General features: G+C 35.3%; 1 protein-coding gene across 7 annotated transcripts in view; it reads right to left on the bottom strand.

The window, feature by feature from the left end:
• Positions 1-27,874, bottom strand: part of FBXW7 (F-box and WD repeat domain containing 7) — a 236,333-nt gene that overhangs the window by 39,253 nt on the left and 169,206 nt on the right. The window contains exon 2 of one of the 7 annotated variants that reach the window (XM_088827970.1): positions 24,903-25,080. The exons of 5 other annotated variants lie outside the window; for them this stretch is intronic. In XM_088827970.1, coding sequence (XP_088684096.1) covers positions 24,903-25,080 — 178 coding nt within the window. Of the gene's footprint in view, positions 1-24,902; positions 26,252-27,874 lie in introns of those variants that run through there. One more of the 7 variants, XM_055405036.2, reaches the window with a different exon arrangement.

Raw genomic sequence — 27,874 nt, 5'->3', positions numbered from 1 at the left:
GAGCTGGCAGAGACAATATGCGTACTAAAACATTACTTACATTACTCCTTTGTAGACAAGCAACATCTGTAATAACCTGACAAATTTGTAAGTCACTCTGAAGTTTATCCTGAATTATCTAGAAAGCAATTAGTCTTTTAATCTCATGTTCTAAACCTAAAATAAACTACCAGTAGGCATCTTGAATTCATACCAAAATTTCCTCTCAAATTTTCATTATAAATTTTTTTGTAGCAATCCCTTCAGTAAAGTAAGAAAAATATCATGGGAAACTATTTTTTTAAAAGTTCCAGGAAAATAGAACAGCAAACATGACCCAGGAATGAATTTAATTAACATGGAAAAAGAATGAAATCAATTTTCCTTCCATGTGCTGCTTAGAACTACATTCACTCTACTTTCTTTATCTAATTTAATATTTACTGCTGCTATTTGTAAGGTTCAAATGTATCTATATGGCTTGAGAAAAGTTTCCTATAGATATGGTATATCAATCTTGCATTTTAATATTAAAATAACCTTTCGTTTTAAGGACTGCTTAAAATCCTGAAACTAATTTCTTTTATTAGCTATTAGTCCTCACTGAAAAGCTTTGAGAAAAGATACAAAGACTAAGAAGTAAAAAAGTTATATCCACTGAATCAACGAAAAAACATTAATAGCAGGAAGCCATACAGTGCAGAACTAGAAGGGAGCCTGGAAATCATCTAATTTTCCTTCATTTGTGGAATGAACCTAAGTTTTGGAATCAGAGTAATCTGAGTTTAAACAACAGCAATGTCATTATTACAGTGTAACCTTGGTAGGGATTATTTGACCACCATGAGTTCTAGTTTTCTTCTATTTGTGCAAATGTAGTTGTAATACCATTTACCTTACCAACCTAAGTGTCATTGTGTGGACAGAGAGGTGCCTGGCACAAAACATGCTATAAAATAAGAACTATTATTTATAGGTGAGAAAGGTAAGGGAGAGAATTAAGTGTCGTGTTCAGGGTTATATAGCTATTTTAGAGCCACAGACTCCAGTCCCAAGTTCACTACTTTTAACTGATTTCCATTATATATGTAATGGCTCACGTTGAGCTAAAAAAAAATTGACATTACCAAAGAAGGGGAAAAGTACTATATTTTGCAAATAGTAATTAAATATGCAAACCACAACTAAATCTTGATTTATTCAATTCATGGAATGATTATCTAGGTCTATATAACTATGCTTCTGCTACACATGGCAAACTGGGAGTAAAAAGATGGTAACTGGGGAAAAAGTAACAGAAACAGAAAGATTTAGGTTAAATGGAATCAATCAATCAAGAAATAATCAAGTTCTGCAAGGTGCTGCTGCTGCTAAGTCGCTTCAGTCGTGTCCGACTCTGTGCGACCCCATAGACGGCAGCCCACCAGGCTCCCCCATCCCTGGGATTCTCCAGGCAAGAACGCTGGAGTGGGTTGCCATTACCGAAGTCAAATAAAAACATTACAATAATCCTCCACCCTTAAGATATTTAATATCCAACTGTCAAGACAAGAAGCTAATAAAGAAGAGTATTTGACTGAATACCAAGTGCCAAACTGGGTAGTGTAAGAAGTCAGAAAATGGAGAAATCATTTAAATAGTAAGATACGGTATTGCTTCTAAGTTTAAAAGACTGAGTCTGATAGATGTTGAAGAGATAGAAGGGAATTATCATCTGTGGACCTATGATACATGTGGAAATGCCACCATCATTAACTTGAAGTACTGACAATATCTCTAACACTTCTAGCAGTCACTAGTCTTTATAAGGCCTATTTAGTATTATTATCTCCTAATTCAAACACTTAATACTACAGTTAAAATAGTCTTTAACTTACTAGTAATGGTTTCTGCAAAAGTACTTCCTGCCATGATACATACTTTCATTTTAGGGCTAATATATGTCTTTCTGTACAAGGAGAACTTTACTGTGTGGGTGTGAAAACTTTAGACTTTTTATTTTAGTTACAAACACCGACTAGGGAGGGGTCCTTCTGTTTCCAAAGGTACTTACCAGAAATCCTACGTAAAAGCAGGCTATACTCTTGAATGGGGCGGGGGGGAGGGGGGGAGGGCAGGTGCATAGTAAAGAAACAAGAGAGTTCTTGAACATTCAAATGTTATATTCACCAAAAAACTTTATGAAAAGACAATAAAAAATGTAACTCAGGGCCAGAGTGGATACCTGACTCACTGATTCTCACCAACATGTAGCCTCTACTATTGAAAAAATGCCGCTCGCTTGGAAAACAAGATACTTCATTTGTCTTGTTCTACTTCCCATGCCCTGCCCCTCCAACCTCTAAACTTGAAGCCTCCTTCTAAAGAGTAGATTTCAGTATAGAGCATTTTCAAGTCACAAAAACTGTTCTTCATATAAGAACTAAGAGAAGGGTTATTATAAAGCAGGGGATGGGAGATTCAAACACAAGGTAAAAAGTACGATCCTTTTGAAAACGTATACATACATACATATACATACATACATACATACATACATATATATATATATATATAAGTGTGTGTGTATCTGCACTCGTGTATGGATGGGAAAAGTCTACATAAATATATAAAAATGTGCACAGTGGTTATCTAAGTGGCTTAATAAGAGATTTTCTTTCTTTTTCTATTATCCTGTTAATAAACAAGCATTTCTTACTATGTGCTAATAACTGTTCTAGGCACTGAGTATAAGACAGCAAACAATGCAGATGAGGTCCCTGGTCTCATATGCTTGACATTCTAGAGTGGGGAAAAAACAGTTGCTGTTCAGTTGCTCAGTTGTGCTCGACTCTTTGTGTATCCATGGAATGCAGCACGCCAGGCTTCCCTGTCCTTCACTATCTCCCGCAGTTTGCTCAAACTCATGTTCCTTGAATTGGTGATGCATACTAATAAGTGAGCTAATAAATGAACAAGGTAATTTCATGTAATTCTAAGCTCTACAAGAAGGCTGAATGCTGAAGAATTGATGCTTCTGAATTGTGGTGCTGGGAAGAATCTTGAGAGTCCTTTGGCCTACAAGGAGATCCAACCAGTCCATCCTAAAGGAGATCAGTCCTGGGTGTTCATTGGAAGGACTGATATTGAAGCTGAAACTCCAATACTTTGGCCACCTAATGCGAAGAGCTGACTCATTGGAAAAGACCCTGATGCTGAGAAAGACTGAGGGCAGGAGGAGAAGAATGTGACAGAGGATGAGATGGTTGGATGGCATCACTGACTCCATGGACATGAGTTTGAGCAAACTCAGATAGTGAAGGACAGGGAAGCCAGGCATGCTGCAGTTCACGGGATCACAAAGAGTCAGACACGACTTAGCAACTAAATAACAGTTGTGCAACTGAACTGCAAAAGGAGGACATTCTCAACAGTGGTTGTTATTTTTTATAGTTTCAAAAATGTATATAAAATTGAAGAACACTCATAAAGTAATTCTCACATGTTGAAATTAGATATACAGAGAAAGTGAATAAAAATATTTTCAATTCTTTCATGTACAATTACTTTTCTATTTCCCTTATCACCCATCACCTCATACTAATTCTCGAACGTAGCACCCATTCCAAAAGATTCCTAAGCTTGGAAAAGGAAGAGGATTGGAATTGTAGGTGATAATTATTCTGTACCACACACCAAGCACTACTTTAAAACCTTTATATCTAGTAACTCAGGCCTGTAAGAATGAAAGGGCATCTACCATATCATCCTTCTATTTCCTTGCTTTTGCACTTTCTATGCCCTGATTCTATCTTTCCATTTGATAATTTACTCTTTTTGAGAAAGAGATAGATACTGGCCTCAGATCTCTGCAGATTGTTAATGTATCTGCCAGCCTAACTTTAGCAAACGTCTACCATGGCGAAAGACGTGGTCACCCTTGGTTATTGGAGGCAAAATGATTTTACCCATGGTACACTTTTAAAGACTGTTTCCTCATGACCATAAAGAAATTCAGAACATGATCACAGCATCTCAAGGTTGGAAAAAGCCTTCAAATAAAGTTTACTACAGCCTCGGGTATGTTCTTAGGTAAACTTTCAGTAGCACTCACTGTAGTCATCCAGGATCTTTAACCTAAAACACATGTTATTCTGAACTCTGTGATCCTGGCTTACTCATTTTGATAATTGTATTCAATTATAAATATTTGACTAGCCGATACATAAAATCCAGATTCAAACTTATAGTACTTTTTGAAGCATAACATCTCAAGTACCTTAAATATTTTACAGAAGAATTCAAAATGAGAAGGGAGAGTTTAAACCAATCTTTTAAAACTCTAGTTATGAATCAAGTTTATGAACTTGAACTTATTTCCCTTATTTAAAAACATTTATTAAGTATCTATTCCATATCAGTGCTAAGTCAGGAAGAAACATAAAACACACTGCATTCTTCCTCTACAAAGTGTACATCATACTGATCTTTAATCAATTCTTTATTTTAGAGCAGCTTGTCTGCTCTTTAAGTATTCAAGTGTTTGATGTAGCTGTCAAGTGAGTAGGAAAGAACCTAGTAATCATGCCCCCACTACATTTAAAAAAGAGGATTCTAAATATTCATTTTAGAAACATCAATTTACATTTTAAGGCAATTACTGTATATATAATTTAACAAACTGCATTCTTTGCTTTGAAACTATCAAGAATTATATGACTAGCATAACACTTACATGATCCCTTACCATTTCAGGAGATTCCAAAAGGCTTGAAGAGTCAGTAAATAAAATCTGAGTACAAAGAAATATTGCTGGAAGTAGTCATGAGTAGGGTTTGACAGATTCTGCCTGTCGTGGAAACATTTTCAAAATAACTATTAATTTGAAAAGGTATCTGATCTACAGTAGTCTTTGATTAGCAGTGAACTATAGGATTGATGTTTAGGAGCACTTTGATATCTTGGCGACACTACTGTAATAGAAATATTTTACTTATAAGTTTATTTTCTTTATTAAAAAGTTCTTTAATATTTAGCACATAACTTTAAAAATATTATAAATACTCAAGGTCTCCAAATGTTTACAAATTAACTGTGAAAGTTTGTCACACTTGATACATGACTCTATAAACATTTCTTTTTGTAGAATGGATAGCATTGGTTTCCCACCAGTTACATGAAAGCATGGTATATAATGATGGCATGATGACTATGAAACAAATCTGCATACAACAATTATGAACTGCTCTATGCACACAACTTGTCTGTTGAAAACTGCTACATGGTGGTAGGAGAACATTTAAAAAACACCTAAATCTAAATTTTATTTTTATTGAGTCAATGCATGTTCAAATGTCTACAACATGGAAAAAAAATTCTGTAAGGAATAACTTAAGTCTACCAAAGGATATAAAGTCAAAGAAAGCAAAAAGATGCTGAACTTTAGAATGTTCTTAAAATGGTAATATTTTTTAGCTCTTGGGATAAAGATACACACAGACACACACAGCCCCTCTAAATTTTAAATTTTTCCTTTACAGTTATTCTATCAGGACACAAAATAGTAAATCAAGAACTTAAAATATTTTTCAAGAGATGTTAAATGAAGGCATATTCATCATCATGATCACAATATAAAAAAGCAAAGATTAAAACTAGATGGCATTTTCTAAGATATTTTTACTCAATAGCTTTTATTAAACAATTATAATAAATAGATTTCATTAGGCCAAGATATAATTTACTCCTCACCAATTAATTTATTTCAAAGACCTTAACTTTGTGAAGTTCACTATGTTTGTTTATACAAAAGTAACAAAGGAAAAGGAAATTACTGTGAGGAAAATTTATGGTGATCTTCCAACCCCAAATTTAATTTTAATATTATCGTGTCATCCGAATGAATCCTGAGTTGTAGAATGGTTCTCTATCTTCTAAACAATGAAATAAGAGGGAGAGAAAACTAAATAGTGACTTAAACATTTTATTTTTATAGATCTAGACTACCTCATTCTAGAAACAGTTAGCCAGAGTTACTGAAAGCCAGACTCTAAGCAAAAAGTATACAAAACTGAGCAAGATGCAGTCCCTATCCTTAAGAATCTCCCAACTGAGAAGGACAGACAAGCCAATAAAAGAATGACAAATCAATGTACCTGATAAATGAAACTGCCCAATTTATATGACAACACATAGACCTAGAGAGAAAAAGAAGTCTTCACACATGGCACTATGTTAAACCAAAATAAAGAAAAAATAAACACTAGATTTTAATCTGACTGAGTGCTCCTTCAGTGCTCACTATCAAAAATATTCGACTTTGAATAAGCAATGTGAAAAAAAAAAGTTCTCCTAAGAAAATGAAGTATACGGGGAAGGAAACTTACTATATTCCAGGCACTCTTCCAGGTACTTTACTTGTATTAACTCAGTGAAACTGTGCAACAGCCCTATGAAGTAGGTATGATTATCACTTCATTTTACAGACATGGAACAGGAGCAGTGAGTTTAACATTCCCAAGGTCACACAACTATTAAATTGGTAACTGAGATTTAACCATAGGCAGAGCTTGGTCTCCAGTTCATAGAAAATGACATAGGGTTTTATACACATACATATATAGCAAGAAGTATTGTTAGTTAAGAAATCTTGAGGATGCTTCCCAGGCTATCTCAGAGTGCAAACACGTGATGTGTGGATGAAATCTATGTTAAGACTCGCAGTGGGCACAGAGAAAGAAAAGACAAACTACACAACTAACTGTGACTCTGGATGGACTTTATTGTGGGACTTTACTAAGAGCAGCGAGCAAAAGAGTTAACATTCTCCTGCTGATACTTCCTTGGCGGAGAACTGCTCCCATCATCCTGGATGCTGTACTGAGGCTCCACAGCCATCAATAGGCAGACAGGCAGATCTGATGGAAGGCGCTCACAACAATACATGAGTTTTGCCTCCTTTTCCCAAATCCCTTAAGAACTTCTAGCTCCCAACCCTTATTTCTTCGTGCTCCATGCTTTATTTCTTCCAAATGTGAAATAATGAAAAAGAGCTGAGAACAAAATATGCAAAAGTATCTCCATTGAAAGGTCGTTTCAAAGAGATTACTGGGTTTTTCACTATTACCATAATGATATGAACACTAGAGCAAAACAGGCGAAAGTTACATACCATGATACTTACTGAAGAAACTGCTTCAAGTGGTCTTTACTATTTACTCTAACCCAAATACACTTAACAGGGAATTATGACTTTTTCATTTTTTTTAGTTCAGTAGACAGCTTAAAAATACTTATTAACCAAGTAACATATATGTGTGTGTATACATACATATGTACATATGCACACAAACACAGCACTTTTCTATCTGAGTACATCAGAACATACTCTTGAATACATGATTATCACTCTGGCCATGTTTCTTAATTTCATCACATGTGACCTTTTTCTAAGAGCCAATCCATCTTAAACAACTATCAGTTTGATCCATGTGTGGTTATTGCTTTCTAGGGGACACACGCATATATCTATGAGTCTAGCCTACGTTTTATTCTTTCGACTAGCTCTAATTATTTATATTAGATGTACTGCTGCTAAGTCGCTTCAGTTGTGTCCGACTCTGTGCAACCCCATAGACGGCAGCCGACCAGGCTCCGCCGTCCCTGGGATTCTCCAGGCAAGAACACTGGAGTGGGTTGCCATTTCCTTCTCCATATTAGATGTACTAGGATACATAATTACATTATCTACACTAGGATACATAATGACAACAAATTTAGATTTATATGGTTATTTTAATCTCCCAGAGACACTCATTCATCCAGCATTCACTTGGTTGCCTATTCTCCATAAGCTAAATTAAGTACAGTCTCTGCTTCATGACTGGCCTTCACAGTGTAGTAGGGGAGAAAGACAATTAAACAAAACAGGGCAAAACTGAACTAGTAAGTAGGGTTTTGACTTAGTTTGGGGTTCAGAGAAGGCTTCTCTTCTTGAAAGGAATGACTAAGCTGTGTTGTGGTGGGAAGGGGCATGCATAGGGGTGCAGAATAAGGACAGTATGGCAGGTGCAAGATGAAGCTAGAGAAGCAGAGAAGGACCGGACTGTGTGAGATCTCATACAGGGTTCTGGTCTCCATAATAAGAGCAATGAAAAGTACAGTGAATCATGAGAAGGACAGGACCCAGGTACGCCTGCAATACTGTTGTGAGTGTACTGTTAAGACAGAACAGGAAGAGAGTGAGAGTGGATGCGGAAAGGCTGAGCAGAACGCTATCCCACCCGGCCGTGCAGGAGGAAACGCTGGCCTGGGCTGGAGGCGGGCAGACGCGAGCAGGTAAGAGATGCTCAGGGCACGGACCTCACAGGATTCGGTGACAGGCGAGCCACGGGACGAGAGGAGAGAGAGCTACTGACGCTGATGGCAAGGCTTCCTGCACAACTGAGTGGAAGGTGGCACAGGACCCTGAACAAGGTCAGCGCTCACTTTTGCTTTCCAGCACAGCGAGGATCACAAGTTCCACTTTCAGCTTATCTGGTTTGAGATGTCTTTGAGACATCCAGGTCTCAACTCATCATCACGCTCCAACCGGCTCTGGAGCTCAGCAAAAAGGTCCAGATAGAAGACACAATGTGGGAATTACCTGTGTATAGGTCATCTCTAACTTCCTTCACAGCGCCACCTCCTCCCCACTATAAGGCTGTGAACCATAGGGCTTGAACCCAACAGCCTGTCAGTGTGGACATGTTAGTTGTCTCTCTTCCCCATTAGACTGTAAGTTCCATAAAAGCACTGACCACATCTATTTTGATTCCAATTGTACCTCAGCTTTTCACACACTTCCTGCACATACCAGAATATCAATAAATAATATTTATATGAAATAATTAAGAATGTAAGATATTGAAGATGGTAGAACTACAGAGATTAATAATTGAAAAAGATTAATTTTCAGCATAATTTGAAAAACTCATAATTCAGAATAAGGCAAGATGATGTATAAAACATTTCATGTATTTATTATTTATTATTATATTATACATATTATTACTTATAATATTTTATATGTTTCTCCTCTCAGGAAAAATAAAAATTTCTACATATTTATCAGTTACACAATTCAAGGATAAATTAAATTGGAAGAAAATAATACAGTTTGATATAAGATCAAAATGTAGTTATCTTTATTGCCTGTGTTTAAAATGCAACCTGGTTTAGAACTCCCTGTGCCTTTAAAAATGCACAATAGAATATAAACTTTCACCTGTAAAGGCAGCATACAGTTTTAACAATATTCAATGTACACCACTTACGACAGATCTTACCTATCAAGCATTCTATTGATACACAGGTATCAACCTAACAGATAGCATTTTTGTGGGTCTATTTTACTGACAGGAAATCTATAGCATGAAAGTTTTTGAGAGTTACCAAAGCATTATAACTAATATTAGCTTAAAATAAAAAACCTTTGGCAATATGTATCTTAATCTCTATGAACAGAACAACTGGCTGAGTTCTATTTTCATTAAAATTAAATAAAAAACTGAATATCTTACATATAATTGCCTAACCTTACTTGGCTTTACCTGCTTTTTATCACTATCTCCCATTGAGACAGGATGTATCAAGAAGCAGTAGATTTAATGAAAGGGGTCAAAACACTAAGATCCTACTGAAATATCCTTTAAAAACTACTGATATTTTTTCAATTACCACTTTATTCATTTTGGTTTTGTGAATATGAAAAATATACAAGTAATAATTTTAACAAAAGATACATTTGGGGCATTCCATCACTTAATTTTGAATGCAGATAGAATACATCTCATCTTAACCTTCAATGTGGTCAACACTACAAACATGGATTTCCAAATCCTCTTTCGTTTTCATGTGCTAATCAAATTCTCATATATCAAAACTGAAGAATGTCATTACAATGCTCAGAGAATGCTTACATGTTCAAAGCACATATATCAAAACACTTTTGTATATAAACATACTCTGGGAACATTAAATATATTTGAAGACTACAAAATAAAGTGCAAGATGATGAAAAACACTAGCTAACAGTACTAGTGCATTTTAAATTAGATTAAAAAGAAACTAAATACATTAAAATTTTAAAAAGGAAAACTGATAAAAAAAATTTGGAAGAGGTTGTAGTTGGCCATTAATTACTTTTTTGCATTAGAGTTAATTAATATTCTAAAAAGGTCTACAAAAAGCTGAAAACCTCTCAAGCTCTGAATTCATGGCACTGACCTTAGACTTTCTCAGAATGATTTTTAATGCATTCTGTTATTAGTAAAACCTGTTCAAACACATGCCCCATCTGCCAGCACCCCATCTGTAAGAGAGCTTCTTATTCTTGTAGACAGTGCAACTTCTGCTTGCTTCCTTCTCGTTTCTACAGACCAGCTGTATGGTAATGAGCGTGAGCAGCTGAAAATCCTGCATGATAACAAAGCTAATATGAAAACGGCAGAACAACAACTTCCCCTCAATGAAGCAGTTGTCGCATGAACAGAGCAGATAAGCTATTAAACAGGGAGGTGGTGGTGATGAGAACTGTATTTGGGTGTATTTGGGGGATGTGTATTTGTGCCTGTGTATGCACATGTGTGTTAAACATGGGGTTTCCACATAACTGAAAAATATAAAGAAATAAGAGCAGCACAGGATACCAAAGATAGATCTAAAATTTCTAAGGACTTTTGTTAAGACTTGTGAACCAATTCTTTAACTTTTTAAATCTCAATTCTTATATAGTAATAATATACCAGATGACATTTGGAAAAGCCAGTTTTCAAAGATTTTAACAAGTTATGTTGCATTTCTTAATTAACATATTTTGGGGCCTTAAGGGAAAGAAAGAGAGAAAGAACTTAAAAACCATTATGGAAACTATTTCCTAGACATTCTAGCCACTAACATGTGAACCAACAAACTATGTTTTTAGTTTTTATATAGCAATTTAATTTTTTAAAAGTTTATGACATTTGAAGCCAACACATTTGAAACTCTAAACAAAATACTAAGATGGCACATGTTACCTTCTTAATTCAGGAAGGCATATTGGGGTTAAGCTGAGAGTCACACTGAATAATATACAGAATGTAAGTAGGTACAAAGCACATTAATTTTTTATGTGCAGCATCTTTCCATTTAGAGATTAACAGTCACTCAGGAAACTATTTAAGAAAAGTGACCATTTAAAATTGGTGTTATGTATTTTCTCTCATAATCTAAAGAAACTAAAAATGAAAAATATTCAAAATACTAACCACAGTGAAAGAAGTAACTGCTATTACATGAGAATTAATTACAATTTTTACCAGCACATCTAAATAAGTCTTATGTGGGCTTCATAACAGTCACTAAGTTCTTATCACATAACTATACTTTCTATACATTATTTCATTTAACCCTTAAAACAATCCTATGAAGTAGGCACTATTATCATCTGCCTCCTACAGAGGCTTAATAAAGGATGAAGCTAAAAACTTCAGCCCAGTCTAAATGACTGTCTCCATGCTCTGAAACAGTCTACCACTCTGATATCTCCACAAGGGCAAGGATTTGGGTCTGCTTCATTCATTGTTGTACTCCAAACGCCTCAAGAAGTTCTTGGCTTGTAAAAGTTGTTGAATAGACAGAATAAATAAATGGAATGGATAGAAGAGATAACTACTCAGTTGTTGCTTTTCAATTATTAAATGTAGATTGCCTTAAGTGAAAAAAAAAGCTACTATAAATTTTATAACAACTCTTAATCACTCTGTTATTGAAAAATTATTTACATATTAAGAAATCCGCAATGGGAGGGATTGGGGGCAGGAGGAGAAGGGCACGACAGAGAATGAGATGGCTGGATGGCATCACCGACTCGATGGACGTGAGTTTGAGTGAACTCCGGGAGTTGGTGATGGACAGGGAGGCCTGGCGTGCTGTGATTCATGGGGTCGCAAAGAGTCGGACACGACTGAGCGACTGAACTGAACTGAAAGTAAGTATTTAGGACTTTCAAGTTTTGTTTATTTATCAGGTTGAAAAATTAAGACTTAACTTTTAAAATTCTCATGATTAACCATTAATTTTGAAAGGCTGGTACAGAATGAATAAGGTCAAAATTGCACTGATTTTAGTATTTCTGTGAATCTGCTTGTCCTCTATTTTATTATCTAACCATAAAAATGCATTTTCCCTGTTAACTAGCTTAACATAGTCTTTGACTTCAAATATAAATCATGGCCATGAGCTTCTATAATACAAAAGCTTTTGTATAGTGTGTGTGTATATATATATATATATATATATAAACAAACTTAATAAAATAGTACCAATTATTTTTTAAAAAATAAGATATGAAGTTGTACTTCCTCAAATAAAAAGCTTCTAACAACACTTAAAAGATTTTTAAAAAACTCACAAATTCAGACAAGATTTATAAAAACAGTACTATACTGCCCCTACATGTTCAAACTAGTAGTAACAATGACATTTTAAAATCTGAACTGATAATGCAGAGATATCTGTGGATTACTGAAGAGCTGTTTAAGCTGTTTAAATTGATCCCAAGTGAATGATATGAGATCATCCACACATAAAAATGTAATTAAATATAGGAATAACCCACAGACTTCAATTTTCATTTTCAAGACTAGGAAGAAGTTTAAAAGAATTTCATCCAACATTATCATGCATTTTTTTTTTCTCTCAAAATAGATTTCCCTAACATTATATGTAGTGTTAGTTGCTCAGTTGTGTCCGACTCTTTGTGACTCCATGGACTGTAGCCCGCCAGGCTCCTCTGTCCATGGAGCTCTCCAGGCAAGAATACTGGAGTGGATTGCCATTTCCTTCTCCAGGTGATCTTTCTGACCCAGGGATTAAACCCAGGTCTCCTGCACTACAAGCAGATTCTTTACTGTCTGAGCTACAGAGAAGCCACAACATTACATGATCATTAAAAAACATAAGTAAATAAACAAATGGCTAATAAGCTATGTGCATTTGAGGTCAATACTTGTATATTAATGTCTGAGAAATACTGTTGAATTGTTTCCCCCAGATCTAAAAAAATTTCAATAAAGCTCATAAATGTATACATAAACACTTACACACACAGACATTACCAAAACCACAAGAGAAACTTTTATTAATCTAATCTTAGATTTACTTTTAAAAAACCTACTATAATTATTTTACCTTTTACCCATTGTAGGAATAAAGCACTATTATGCAAATAAAGAGATGTGCTGCACTGATAACTCCTTGTAAAAGAAACTAAGAATGTCATTGGTTTTACCGCAAATGGTAGTCCTTTCTAGTATTATTAGAAACACATACCACATTTAAAAAAAATCCTACATTATAGTATCATTATTTACATCTACCACAATTATATCTACCATTATTTAACTGATTTATATGTGAAACAGATTAATTTATGCCAGTTTCCATTAACAAGTCAGGGATAGGGTCAAGAACTCTAATTCTGACTTAGGAACAATCCAGGAAGAAATCACTATGGTGAGCCTGATATTAAAGACTAAAGTTTTCTGGCAAGAATATGAAAAACGAAATAGTATGGCATCATATTGAATCTTTCAGAGCCTCAAGATAATATTCTATACTGGATACTACCCAGCAGTATTTGAAAACTTATAGATCATAATATTTTTCAATTAAGTTAATGCTGTCAAGTGAGGCAGCGTGTGTGCATGCGTATTAATATGTATGTTTATGGAGACATCCTTATATACACACGGAGAAACCACAACACAAATAAACGATCACCAACCGACTTGGAAATGCGAAGTACTGCTGCTGCTGCTAAGTCGCTTCAGCTGTATCCAACTCTGTGTGACCCTATAGACGGCAGCCCACCAGGCTCCCCCGTCCCTGGGATTCTCCAGGCAAGAACACTGGAGCGGGTTGCCATTTCCTTCTCCAGTGCATGAAAGTGAAAAGTGAAAGTGAAGTTGCTCAGTCATGTCCGACTCATCGACTCCATGGGATTTTTCCAGGCAACAGTACTGGAGTGGGTTGCCACTGCCTTCTCCGAATGAGAAGTATGCTACTGCTAAGTCACTTCAGTTGTGTCCGACTTTGTGCGACCCCACCAGGCTCCCCCATCCCTGGGATTCTCCAGGCAAGAACACTGGAGTGGGTTGCCATTTCCTTCTCCAATGTGTGAAAGTGAAAAGTGAAAGTGAAGTCGCTCAGTCGTGTCCGACCCTTAGCGATCCCACGGACTACAGCCAACCAGGCTCCTCCATCCATGGGATTTTCTAGACAAGAGTACTGGAGTGGCTTGCCATACAACTGAATAAAGCAGTCTGGGGACACGCTCTATACTGAAGCAGGCCGAACATGATGTACATGTGTATGCCTGTGTGCTCAGTCATGTCCAACTCTTTATGACCCCAGGGACTGTAGCCCACCAGGCTCCTCTGTCCATGGGATCTCCCAGGCAAGAATACTGGAGTGGGTTGCCATTTCCTCCTCTAGGGATCTTCCTGATCCAGGGACCAAACCCACATCAGTTGCATTGGCAGGCGGATACTTCACCACTAAGCCACCTGGTAAACCCATCCTGTCCACACTGAGGTGGAAATAACAGGGTCACTGAAATATTAAATTATAAAAACGGTATGTTTTTTTCTGTTTTATTCAATACTGTATCTAGAACTGTCCCTGGAAATTAACAGATGCTTATTTACTGAATGGATTAATTAATCTGTGTTCCTCTGATTTTGATATGTGACCATGGAAAGGAGAAAATAAGATAAGTCTTTCAGAGACAGAAAAGCATCAGTGGCCTTCTTAAGGGAAGGTCTTTGCTGCCTTATTCATCTTTGTTACATTAGCATCACACATAGGGAGGGTGTATATGCCTAATACGCATTAGCAGAATGAAAGTTAATTTAGTGGAGTTAATATTTCACAGAAAACTGAGAAAAATAAGTGGCGGATGTGCTCCTTTCTCACTTAAAGTCTACTTGTGTAAGTTGCATTTCATCACTGAAGAAAAATAATATATAAGCTCTGAACCATCATCATACTATATGGAGCTGCCCATAACTGGGTTAATAAAATTTAGGTATTAATGTAAAGCATTTAAATATGAATGTAGACAGACTTAAGGCTTAGGTTACTTCAACATTTCAAAGTATACTCCATTTTTTATATGTGGATGATAGCTGTAAACTCAAAGGTCTGCAGTTAGTGCCACAATTTTGGAGAAAGCTGTGTTCCTGATTTCAAAACTTTCTGGAGTTTAAGGTAACATGGGACATATGCTGTGCATGGCAGAACACTTCTAGTGTATCACATATGAACATTTCTGTAGCAAAATATACAAATATTCAGATAAACAATAAACATGACTGTCTTATGTTAGTCAGGGTTAGATTTGGATAACTTGTTAAAGCATTTAGTTTTCAGGGCTTACTGGACTCTTGGTCTGCAGATAAGGGACCACAGGTTTATTTCATACTTGTTGACCCAGCCAGAAGCTTTGTAACCTGTTTATTTCTAGCATATTTTTCATCTGTCTCCCATACTCCACATCTTAAAGTAAGTTAGTTTCTGTAAAATATGACCTACAAGTTTAAAAAGGTTTGCCCTGATTGTTATCAACAAAAAGGGGTAACAATTCCTGGCAGTTATTTCTATGCTGTAGTTGTAGATTTACAAACAATAATTTTCTTTGCATTAATATCTGACAGCTAAGGCACAACATAATACTTTGACATCACAAGATGAAAAAAACATCTAGAAAGCAATGTTACTGAGGTCATCATAAATTGTGAAAACAAAATATGAATTATGTATTTTAAAATCTAGGATTACATGGCAAAAGTTAACCCTTGAAACCATTCCTTCAACAAATCCTTACCCAGTCAATAAGCCATAGTGTTTAATGATGCTGGAGTTAGACACCCAGGTTTGAATCTTACTCCATCATCTACTAGCTCCAGGGCAAGTCAGCTAAACTTTCTACACCTCTGGATCCTCTATCTACAAAATAGGGAGAACATAATGCAATCTGTTACTTCATGAGGTAATTTTAAGGATTAAATGAGTTCACATGTGGAAAGTACTTAGAACAGTGTCTCCCCTGCATCCCAAGTTAGACTCTATTATACTGTTACCCTGTTTTATCAACATCAAAACCTCAGCATTACTTTTCTGCTTCCCTGAATTAGAATCTAAGCTCCATGAGGGCATGGCCTTTGTCCATCGACTTCACTGTTATATCTACAGAGTCTAGAAAAGTTTCCAACTTTGTTCTAAGTTAATACATATTTTGGGACTGTTATTACTATTAATAAATCTCATACCCAGAAATAAGTGAATAATTTGCAGCAGTATAATTAATGTGAAAAAAAACCAAGATGTGAGACCAAGCAATAACACAAGTTTCTTTTGCCCACAACTTATCTGATCATCTGCTTAGCGAACAACACCTTCCCATTTTAAAGGTGCTGTGAAGCCTTTCCTGAGCCATTTGCATTAAGACTAACGTAGTCCTCTCGTGCTCCTACAGTATTTTGTATAGGAGCCCATTTAAGCAACTACCCTTTTGTACTATAAGGGTTTATTTATGGTTTAACCACTAACTATAAAATGCTCAAAAGAACTGTGATTTTCATTTTTGTATATCCACAGGAAGAGGGGAAGAATCATCTTTTTATTTACAGCTACTGCCTTGCACAATACAAAAAAATAAGACCACAAGAAAATTTACAGTTTATATTCTGCTTAGTCATCTTTTGCATGATGTAGGAAACATTGTTAAGAAATTGACAGGATTTAAAACAAAATCTCCTGATATGTGGTAACCAGTCAATTCCTTTATTGATAAAGTGACAATAAAACATATCAGATAACCTGAAAATGCCAGTTTTTCCCCAAGTTCCAATGGAATACATGTGTGGAAAAAACTTTAGAAAGTTCCATTTTAGTTTATGCACTTAAAAAAAAAAATTCAGAGAGCCTGTTAAAATCACTCTCCGAACTTGCTCATAGCACCACTCTGTTCTTTTTTCTAAAGTTTTGTAATAGTTTTCATACTTTCTGACTTTTTTGGCTATGGTAGACTCGCATAAGTGCCATCTAAATGAGTATACCCTATGTTTGTTTCTCCTTCATTTTCAAAACTGCTAAGTAGTAATTACTTTTAAGATTAAGCGTCAAACTGTATCTGAGTTTAGTTATATTTAGAAAATGAAATATTCAAAATCACAGCTGCACAGTCATTTGAAAGTATTTTGTAAACAAAAACATGTCATATTCTAACAGTATCAAAACTCTTTAAAGAATTTTCTAGACTTAACAAAAACTTCAACAAATTGGTCATACATAAAAAATACTAAAGATAATTTCTGAAGTCTAAGAGTTTATAGCCTCAAGTGAGGAGACAAGATAACTAAATGAAGCTGTCAAATAACACCACTGGACTGTACATACAAGTCTAAGAGCCAAAGGTAATGGCCACGACTACAGTTTGTTCCACTCATGGATGAGGACAACGGCAGAAGCAATCAGTGCCAGGAGGAAGGTTCCATCCAGAGGGAGAAGCCTGACTGTGAGGTCATGGAAAGGATTTGGAGACAGCAGCACAAATGTAATCGGCAGATACAGAACAGACTAGTATGGGGGAGGAGAGCATGATGCTGGCTTTTTAAAGGTTTCGTTATTTCTGTAGGTTAAGGAAACATCCAACTATTTCCTCCTGACTAAGAGTTCCATGTAACAAATGTTGAGTCTCGTGAAATCTCTTTCAGGCATCAAGATATTTTAGAAAAGCAGATTTGCCACAACTACTTTAAAAAAGAATCAATCACAGCTAGACTAGAATTAAAAAATAAAAATAAAAGGTAAACCTGGATTGGAGCAAAAGGCAAAGCTATGTCAGAAATGTATTGTAGTGCTTTAAGAAACAGGCAAGTATTTCTGGCAGCTGCGTTTGCTAGCATGAAAAGTACTCCTGTAGTAGAGATTATTAATAGCAATATACTTTGGGAGAGGCTGTCATTTAAACTGTACAAACATCACACTAAAACTCAGAAATATAAACGCATAAACTAAGATGACAAAAACTGAGATAACCATAAGACAGTAAAAATATATAAATCAATGATAAATTATAAAACTACACATATGGATCATCTGTGCAGATAAAAAAAGATGATAGCTTTAAAACTATGGGAAGAGTAGAAGAAAATTATAGCTAAAAATAATATACATTGACCATGACAGGTCAATGGCAAATATTATTTTCCAGAAAGAAGCTTTAAAAATCGCATTAGCAACAAATAATTTCTTGTTCTATTTGTATATTTTCCTATTGAAGTTTTAAGTATAAATATGTATAATTATTTTCTCAAAATGAAAAAACATTCCTTCAATAGAAAACTTAGAACAATAAACACTTAAATATACTATCAAGTAAGTAAAATCCATAAAACTTTGTCATACTAGAAATAAATTTGCTTAAAATATGATTTCTTTCTCTTGTTAAACAACATTGGAAGTCCCTCATGTTGGTTTTGATTTGATACAGTCTTGCAGTATTTGTCAAGAATCTGACGAAAATTCATACTCTTTCCTTTCTACTTCCAGAAAAAAGTGTATAGGGACATTAAAGATTTATATATTAGGAAGTTCAAAGCAGGTCACTGACCAAATTAGCAACAGTAGGAAAATGATGATACATCCACTTGACAGATTATAATACACTTTTGAAAAACTACAGCCATGGGGAACTACCATTGATATATTAAAAATGAATTAAAATATCAATTAAAAAAATTATTTCCTTATAATTTTTACTGTGGCTATTTGTGAGCAGTGGAATTACTGATAATTTAGGAAAACGTGAAGAAACACTTCTTCTGTATTTTACATACTGAGCATATCTAATTTTTATAAAGAGAAGTAAGATATTAACTATTGTAAGAAAGTAAAAATTCTCTACATCATCACTCAACTCAGAGGATTTAAGGGATTAACAAACTACTCAGGAAGGTAGTACTTCACAAGTTTGCTTGAACAACAGAACTTATGATGGCTTACAAAATCTTCAAACAAGTGAAAATTATACTGTAGAGTAAATAATTAGAGAGGTTGTTTTCTGAAACAAAGGCAATGCAACTGTCTGATAAAACTGGCAGATATTTGCTGAAAAGTCTATTAAAGGAGCCTAAAAAATTATAGATAGCTTGAACTAACTGAAGATTATACATACAAAACAACAAAATAGATTATGCCTGAATGAGAATAAAATTTTGAATACAGGGTATTCTTAAAAATTAGTATCATCAATAATTCAACAATGAAGAAAAAAACTTGAATCCAAGAAAATATAGAAGCTAAGAGAGGTATAATGTTATTTTAAATTTTTGTCATCACAGTCAAAAGTATTAATTAAACAAACTGACGAGAATGGAACTGCACTGCAGTTTGAAGATGGTTAATCTGTCAGAAACGCTGTTCTGACTGGTTGCCTACCAAACACAGACCCTGCAGTATGACAAAGGTTCTCTCCTGAACCAAACTTTAATCAGGCTCCTTTGAGCTCTTTTTCAACTAGGCCCTGCCCTTGGGCATGTTCTCAAGAACCAAATTTTAGCAAGAATCCTGCTAAATCATATTTCCAGAATTCCCCACCCTTGATATTGATCACACTCGGGACCTGAACCTCCCCTCCATATCTGCTGGGTTCGCCAGTCTCCCATCCCCCAGGTGATGTTTGACCACCTTGATTAGTTCATTTAACCAGTGTCATCCTGTTAGGCCTGATACTTCTCAGCAATTATCTACCATCTGACCTCCTAACCTGCTTCATGGCTGTAAATTCGTACTTTTAAGAGTTGAGCCCAATCTGCCTCCCCTATTGCAAGCCTCCCTAGTAGAAGTCCCTTCCCAGGTGGCACTAGTAGTAAAGAATCTGCCTGCCAATGCAAGAGATGTAAAGAGATGTGGGTTCAATCCCTGGGTTGGGAAGATCCCCTGGAGAAGGCCATGGGAACCCACTCCAGTATTCTAGTCTGGAGAACCCCATGGACAGAGGAGCCTGGCAGGTTGTAGTCCACAGGGTCGGACATGACTGAAGCAACTTAGCATGCACAGACTAGTAATAGTCCCTACATGTACCACGACAATCCTGAATGTCTGTCTTGATTTTAACAAGGGTTATGAATAACTTTTTCTTTAACAGGTACCACCCCTCAGCTTATAAAAAGACAATAAACATATATACTGTTTGAATATTTCCAGTTTTTTATGACTATAATCATTGCATCATCTGTGGGATAACTTTACAAATGAAACATTTTACAAAGAGATTACACAAAAAATACTAAATTTATAAATATAGTATGCTACCGAAGTTATCTTTAGGTCAATTATTTGAATCTTTAAATGAATTTTCTCGAAGAAACAGTGATAGGCTCCCAGGCTTACCCTTCAAAATATAAACAGTGGTTGAAAAAAGTTTAAGTTCATTTTAAAAAGGTCAAAAAACAGTAGAAAGAGAATAGTTACTACCTGTAGCACTGGAGAGTCCTGAGGTTAAACACCAGCTTTACTATTTACCAAGAAAATTGGGGACAGGTAACTTGTTTGAGCCCTGGTTTTCAAGTATACCAAGTAGAGATAATACCTAACTTACAACATTAACAAACACTTAAAAGTTAATTAAAATACATAAAACAGCTGGAGAATGCACAGTATATTTAGTAGGTTCTTTTACAATGATTGGAGAAGGCAATGGCACCCCACTCCAGTACTCTTGCCTGGAAAATCCCATGGACAGAGGAGCCTGGTGGGCTGCAGTCCATGGGGTCGCTAAGAGTTGGACACGACTGAGCGACTTCACTTTCACTTTACAATGATAGCAAGGCTTTCCTGGGGCTCAGTGGTAATGAATCCTCCTGCCAATGTAAGAGACGCAGTCCGATCCCTGGGTTGGAAGGTCCCCTAGAGAAGGAAATGGCAACCTCTCCAGTATTCTTGCCTGGGAAATCCCATGGACAGAGGAGCCTGGTAGGCTATAGTCCATGGGATCACAAAAAATTCAGACACAATTTAGCTATTAACCAACGACTGTATAATGAGAAGGTAAATTAAAAGTAGTATGTAAAAATTCTAGTGATTAGGCACATAAATATTTTTCTCTGTACATAGCTACAGAAGAATTAGAAGAGAGAATCAGGATTTCTAAAGGAACGAAAGGCTTATGGCTTTAACAATCTTTCTAAAACTTTACTGTTAACTGAAACTTACATTCAAACAAAAAGATGTATGCATGAGAAGATTTACTACAGTAATATTGTAATCCTAAAAACCTACGTCACTGTTTCATGAATAAAGTTTTATTAAAACACAGTCATGTCCATTCAGGCCACTCCCGTAAGTACTGTCTACAGCTACTTTCAAACAGTGGCAGAGCTCAGTAGTTCTATAGTAACTATTTGGTCCACAAAACCCAAAATAGTTGCTTGCCCTCTGCAGAAAAAGGACCCTTGTGGACGCTTGACTTCAATGCTAAAGAATCTGCCTGCAATGCAGGAGACACAGGTTTGATTCCTGGGTCACAAAAGTCCCCTGGAGGAGGGTATGGCAACCCACTCCAGTATTCTTGCCTGGAGAATCCCAAGGACAGAGGAGCCTGATGGGTTACAGTCCATAGGGTCACAAAGAGTCAGACATGACTGAAGCGACTAAGCATGTGTGTACTCAACGATAACGATACACAGGAGTGATACTAACACAAATATTTTCTCAAATGACACAAATATTCTATTTTAATTTTATCTCCATTTTCATTTTAAAGCAAAGCATTTATTTTTGAACATGGACATGGTACTTTAAACAGAACTTGGTATAGAATATAACCATAAATTATTTTCAACTATCAGAAAGCTAGTCATATACTCCATTGTTGCCTGAGCTCCTGTGCCATACTGCCTCCCCTTCACAGCCCTACAGTTTCCACCTGCAGTTCCACCCCCTTCTCTCACTCAGCTCTGCTGCTGCTGCTCAGCTACACAACTGGTATGTGGTTCAAATCCAAGAATATAAATGCACTCTAAAAACATATTTTTCTATAAACCAACAGTCAACCAGGTATCTTTAAAAGCCCAGATATAAACCATGAATTTCATGTCATTTGGAAATTTCTATCAAAAAGTAACACTGAAGAATAACCTTATGAGAATATTGTAAATGCTTAAAAGTCTCCGAACAAAAACAAAATGAGTTCAAGATTTAAGCCTTAAAGTCAATTTTCTTTCAACATACTATTATTAATTGCAAGATATTATTATTTCTCTTATCATCAGAAAGCAAAAAATGGTGCCAGATAAGCTATGAAATTCCATCAAGATATATCCTAATTTTACATATGTTTAAAATGTAGAAAAATAATGTATCTTAGGATTTGGAAATGCAGTATTACCATGTAGGCATTCCAATTTCAAAGAAAAATAAAACAATTTTCCAGTGATTTTATAAACTAAGTTTTTCCTGGAAGTTTTCTCTCCCTTTAAAGGATGATCAGTTATTTTAGAAAACACATTCATTTACATAATAATAAAATAGACGAGCAGTACTGATAGTATTTAATAATGGAGTAAATTAATTCCGTGAAAGCATTTCAAGAGCTATAAATTGTAGTTATGAAAACTATTCGAAAGAATTTTTCACAATTTTAAAAATTATTTTATTGTGCAAACATTCAATAGATCAACACCTATGATGGATGGAGGGGCAATAACATATTTTTCAACTTTTAACAGTTCAAACCTACATAGTGTCTTGTAAGAAGTCACACAGTATTAGCTCACTACTTAGAAAAAAAAATGGCCTACAAAACAGAGAAGTCTATACACATGTGGTCAGTGTATAATAATCTGATTAAAAGAGGCTAAACACATCCAATGAAAGATATACTGGATGTTAGATACAAAATATGATTAATTACATATTACACCAGAAGTATTTTCAAAATCTTTGATAAAAAATACATTTAAAGTGTCTATCATTAACATTACTAAGAGAAAATAAGTAAGTTTAACAACAAAGAGCATTGAATCAATTTAAAGCTACTTAAATTAACCAGTTGCAAAAAGGAGGGGCTGGGGATATAATTACACTAGCCCTCTAATATTTCTAGTAGTCAGAGTCAATGAGTTATGCAATAGTAAATTATTGGCAAGTAGTCTAAAAATGAGCATGTGAATTCTGTTTTCTAGCTATCTTCCCCCAAATTAGACTGATGTTCTAGTTTGGATTCTACTTTTTAAATTTAGTACTCTTCTGTAATTACAAATGCCAGGCTACAATTCAACGTTAACAGTGACCCAGAAAAGTCAAACTGAACAGTGACCCTAGGAACCCTCCAGGAAAGCCATCAAGTTTTCCACTAATTTTTCTTAACAGAATCTGCCCCTGATCCTTTTAAGTTTCATGTAAAGAAGATGAAGACAGAAAACATGCAGTGTGACATAATGAAGTAATCTGTCATAGGGTACTGAAGTTTATTAGAAATATTCAACAAGAAAAATTATCTTGATTGTCAATATCTTAACCCCTTAATTAAAAAATTCCAATTTCTTTTCCTTAATTTGATGGTTTGCTTGTACTGATATTTTTTTACAGGAGTATTAAAATAAAAAATTAATTTATTAATGACCTTAAAGAGGCTACTAGAGGCCTCTGTGTAAACGCTTAAATCAGAGCAGTGACCTCATTCAGAAGTTATAAAAGTGACAAAGTAAAAGAAGAAAAGACTTAAAAAAAAGAAACACTTTCTAAAAACATAGTAAAGAAGAAAATGAGGTGACAGATTTATATTTTATATTCAATGTTTAAATTGTATTACATTTAAAACCTACTTAAAATGCTTTTCAACATGGCTACCACTTATTTGGAGTAGAAGCAGAAACAGTTCAAAAACTAAAGTAATTAGAAAATGTATTTTTACAAAGGCTATTTAAGTCCCAGCAAATAAACAGGAAAAATATTTTTCAGGTATTATAAGTTAACCTATTTGTTTAATAGAATATTTGTCTTTCAGTTAAAAGAAAAGAGGAGAGGGTTAAAAAGGACTAAAACATTAATAGTATGGATATGTGCAAGCACTCAATCTCTGACAAGTATTTTCTGGTTTAATGTGTTCAGGATCCTAAACATATACTAGATCTAAAAATATATTACTCTAGTTAATAATTCAAAACGGCAATATGAAGTAACTCAAAAAATACAACAAAACCATTAACAGGGTAAAAACTTGGCAGGGAGGAGAATGTTATCCTGAAAAACATACAGAAAATCATAACCTGATTATAGATTAGTACAAATTCTACAAAACGTTTGTTACTTCAGGACTGTCTATATATGCACTATACTGTAACTGCCACACAACAACACACTAGTTTTATTTTACATAACAGCAAAAAGTAATGTCTCTATTATGTTTAGTTTAATTTAAAAAATAGTGACTTAAAAATAATCCAGCTTCAAGTGCCAGATAAACTCTTTATAAGAGCTAGATACTATAATCCCCATGTTAAAGGACAGTACCACCAGCTCTTTACTTTTCCCACAAAATAAAAACAACAAATTTGGATTTTCAGTATTCGCCAACATATTTCAAAACGTGGTTTTTAAACTTACCAATTTTAAGTAAGTTTAAAGAATTCTAACACCATAAAAATAAATGAGAGACAAAAAGGTAAATTAGGTAACCTCGCCCTCAAGACTCTATCATGTTACTAAAACTGTCACAGAAGTTCTCAGGGGCTAGATAATGCTCCGATAGTTTTAGTTATAAATATCAATTGAAATGTGAAGCATGTTTTCACCAAAAGAGGCAGAAGTAGTTCATTTAAATAAATATTCCTGGTTTTCAAATGTGTGAGACTTACCCGTCTTCGACAAAAGGGGAGGCCTTGGGCAATGATGCTAATGCTAAATATCTTCATCACGGTTTGATGTGGTAGAGGCTCTTTTGCACTTTTAAGATCAACAGGAACCAAGCCATGGTTTAGAGTAGCCTTTCCCGGTTTTGACATTTTAAAACTCCTCTTGGCTGATGAATACTCTCTACATGTAATACAGGCACATTACTAAAAACTCTAACCACCAAATTAAAATACAACTTTCTAATTTAAAAAAAAAAAAAAGGCTGAGAACCCAAGGCCTGCTGCTTTTGTCTTTCAACCTTCTCCTACCAAATGTCCTGACCTGTCTGAGGCTTGGTGAAGTGCAAACTATCCTAGAATAGCCAGGAATTATAAACTACTGAAGTGAAAGCTCCTGCTCCTGCCAGTCAAACAGCTGGTGAACCTCCCTTACAAAGTCAGTAAGACAACCAGAGCAGGGCTGTGCTACAGGGTCCCTTTGAAAACTTCTCCAGTGACTAACCTAGGTATACTCCCTAGAAAGTGAAAGTAAACTTTTCTCTATAAAAATCCAAAAGCTAATCACTGTATTTTCTTTTGAATATTTATTGCCTTTCTTAAGCAAATATCAGCATTATTATTTTAGGAGTGTTTTGAACTGTGCTTCAAATTTAAGGGCAGTATTTATGCATGCTCAAAAACTATAAACATACATTTGTCCTACCTTAGCTATATTCAGAATGAGCACTGTATCTTCGAGTGTTTGTCTTTAGCAAGCTCTTTTCCTCCTCCATACGTACCATTCTTTATTTTATACTCACTAAGACATTAAATCGACTCTAGTTCTGGATAGTTAATAATAAGCACTTCAGGTTAATCTTAACAGGTGACATTTTAGTTGTTTGCAAATTTCAGTTCAATCTCTATAATTCTGAAATACTTAGCAATTCCATCTGAAAGTATAACAGTCCTGTGACTGATTAAATATAAAACCCAAATATTTATAAATATAACCTGTGACGTAATTATAGTAAAATGAATAATGACTAACCAGCTCATCACAAATCCTTAGGGCCTAATTTCTCTGATATACCACAGTCAGATGTATCTTTCTAAAACATGGAGATGGAATGTGCTATACAATCCACTCCTCAAGAACTGTGAATGGTTCCCCAGTGCCTAAGATAAAGTGGGAGATGAAAACTCTCCTCCAAGTGGCCCCAAACTCATCTTTCTAGCATTATCTCAAATAGTTTCCTAAATTAACCACTTACGCCACGTTAATCTTTATGCCACATTTCACATGCAAGCCCACAAACTAGAACGTTATGAAGATGATTTTTAAAAATCCTAATGGCACCCCACTCCGGTGTTCTTGCCTGGAGAATCCCGGGGACGGGGAAGCCTGGTGGGCTTCCGTCTATGGGGTCACACAGAGTCGGACACGACTGAAGTGACTCAGCAGCAGCAGCAGCAGTGTGAGAATGGGTAGTAGTTTTGAAACAGATGATAGATAACAGATGTGAACTATCCATTCCCAATGCTCAGTTTGTTCTCTCCTTCCATTCTATTTTCTTCTTCCAGCAACTAGTCATCTCACTTCTCGCTCTTTCCAACTGTATTTATACATTTTTAGAATGTGATATGGAGAGAATTAGAAAAGAGAAATGTCAGAAATGGGTGATTTCTTCTTTGATTCTGGAGAGACCTATCTTACTAAATATTACCAAGTGGGTTGCTGGGAAGGGGTCCAGCCATGATGCTATTTTCTTAAAGTACACCCTTCTCTGACATCACAATTTAAAATGAATTAATACCTGAAAATGCAAAATCATTAGCAGATGTGACATTTTTAGTTATACAAAAGTAAACAACTGCATTCATCCAAGTAGATATATATAGAGACCAATAAGCACATGTAAAGATGCTCAATATCACTAATCATTAGGGAAATGCAGTGGAACCACACTGCACATCCATTAATATGGTTATTACTTATACACACACACAGAGAAGAATAAGTGTTAGCAGTGATGTGGAGAAACTGGAACCCTGTGTGGTGTTGGTGGGGATGTAAGACGGACATAGCTACTGTGGAAAATAGAGCGATTCCTCAAAAAATTACTATGTGATCCAGCAATTTCACTTCTGGATATATACCCGAAAGAACTAAAACCAGGGTTCACACAGATATTTGTACAACCATGTTCACAGCAGCATTATTCACGAAAGCCAAGAGGTGGGGAAACAACCTAAGTAACCACAGATGGAGGAATGGGTAAAAACTGTGGTACACACATACACAAAGAACATTATTCAGCCTAAAGGCAAGAAAATTCAGACATAACATAGATATATCTTGAAGATAAGTGAAATAAGTCAGTCAAGAAAGGAAAAATATTGTATGATTCCACTGATATGAGGAATGAGGAGCTAGTGTTCAAAGGGTACAGAATTTCCTTTGGAAAAGACAAAAAAAATTCTGGAGATGGACAGTGCTAACGGTTGCACAACACTGTGAATGTACTTAAAGCCAATGAATTGTACACTTAAACACGGTAAATTTTATGTTATAGGTATTTAATCACAATAAAAACACTGTTTTAATAAAAAACAAAAGGACTAAGAATACAACTACAATCAGGGGGAAAAAAAAAACAATGGAGATTCAGGGATAGGAGAGAAGGTACTAGAAAACTGTAAGTTGATATGACAGAAAAAGCTGAGACTGATATCTAAGAAAAACATGTCTATGGCCCCACTGAACTATTTACTACCTTGCAGAATGAATGTCTCTAGCCTCATTTTAGTCTTGGCATTTCATCTGGTGCCCACCTTATTTCTTAACACAAGTATAATCTTTTTTTAAAAAAACATAACCTTCAGTCATATAGTGTTTTTTTCCTCCTTATTAGGAAAATCCCTTTGTTGAAGCTGCTCACGCAGAATGCCCTCCTCCAAGTTACTATCAGTGTCTGCTTTGTTAATATTACATA

Source organism: Moschus berezovskii, chromosome 19 (genome assembly GCF_049115385.1).
Source record: "Moschus berezovskii isolate FMDL1 chromosome 19, NW_MosBer_1.0, whole genome shotgun sequence".
Taxonomy (NCBI): domain Eukaryota; kingdom Metazoa; phylum Chordata; class Mammalia; order Artiodactyla; family Moschidae; genus Moschus; species Moschus berezovskii.
The sequence above is the reverse complement of the archived record's forward strand: the minus strand, read 5'-3'. Positions and strand labels throughout refer to the sequence as shown.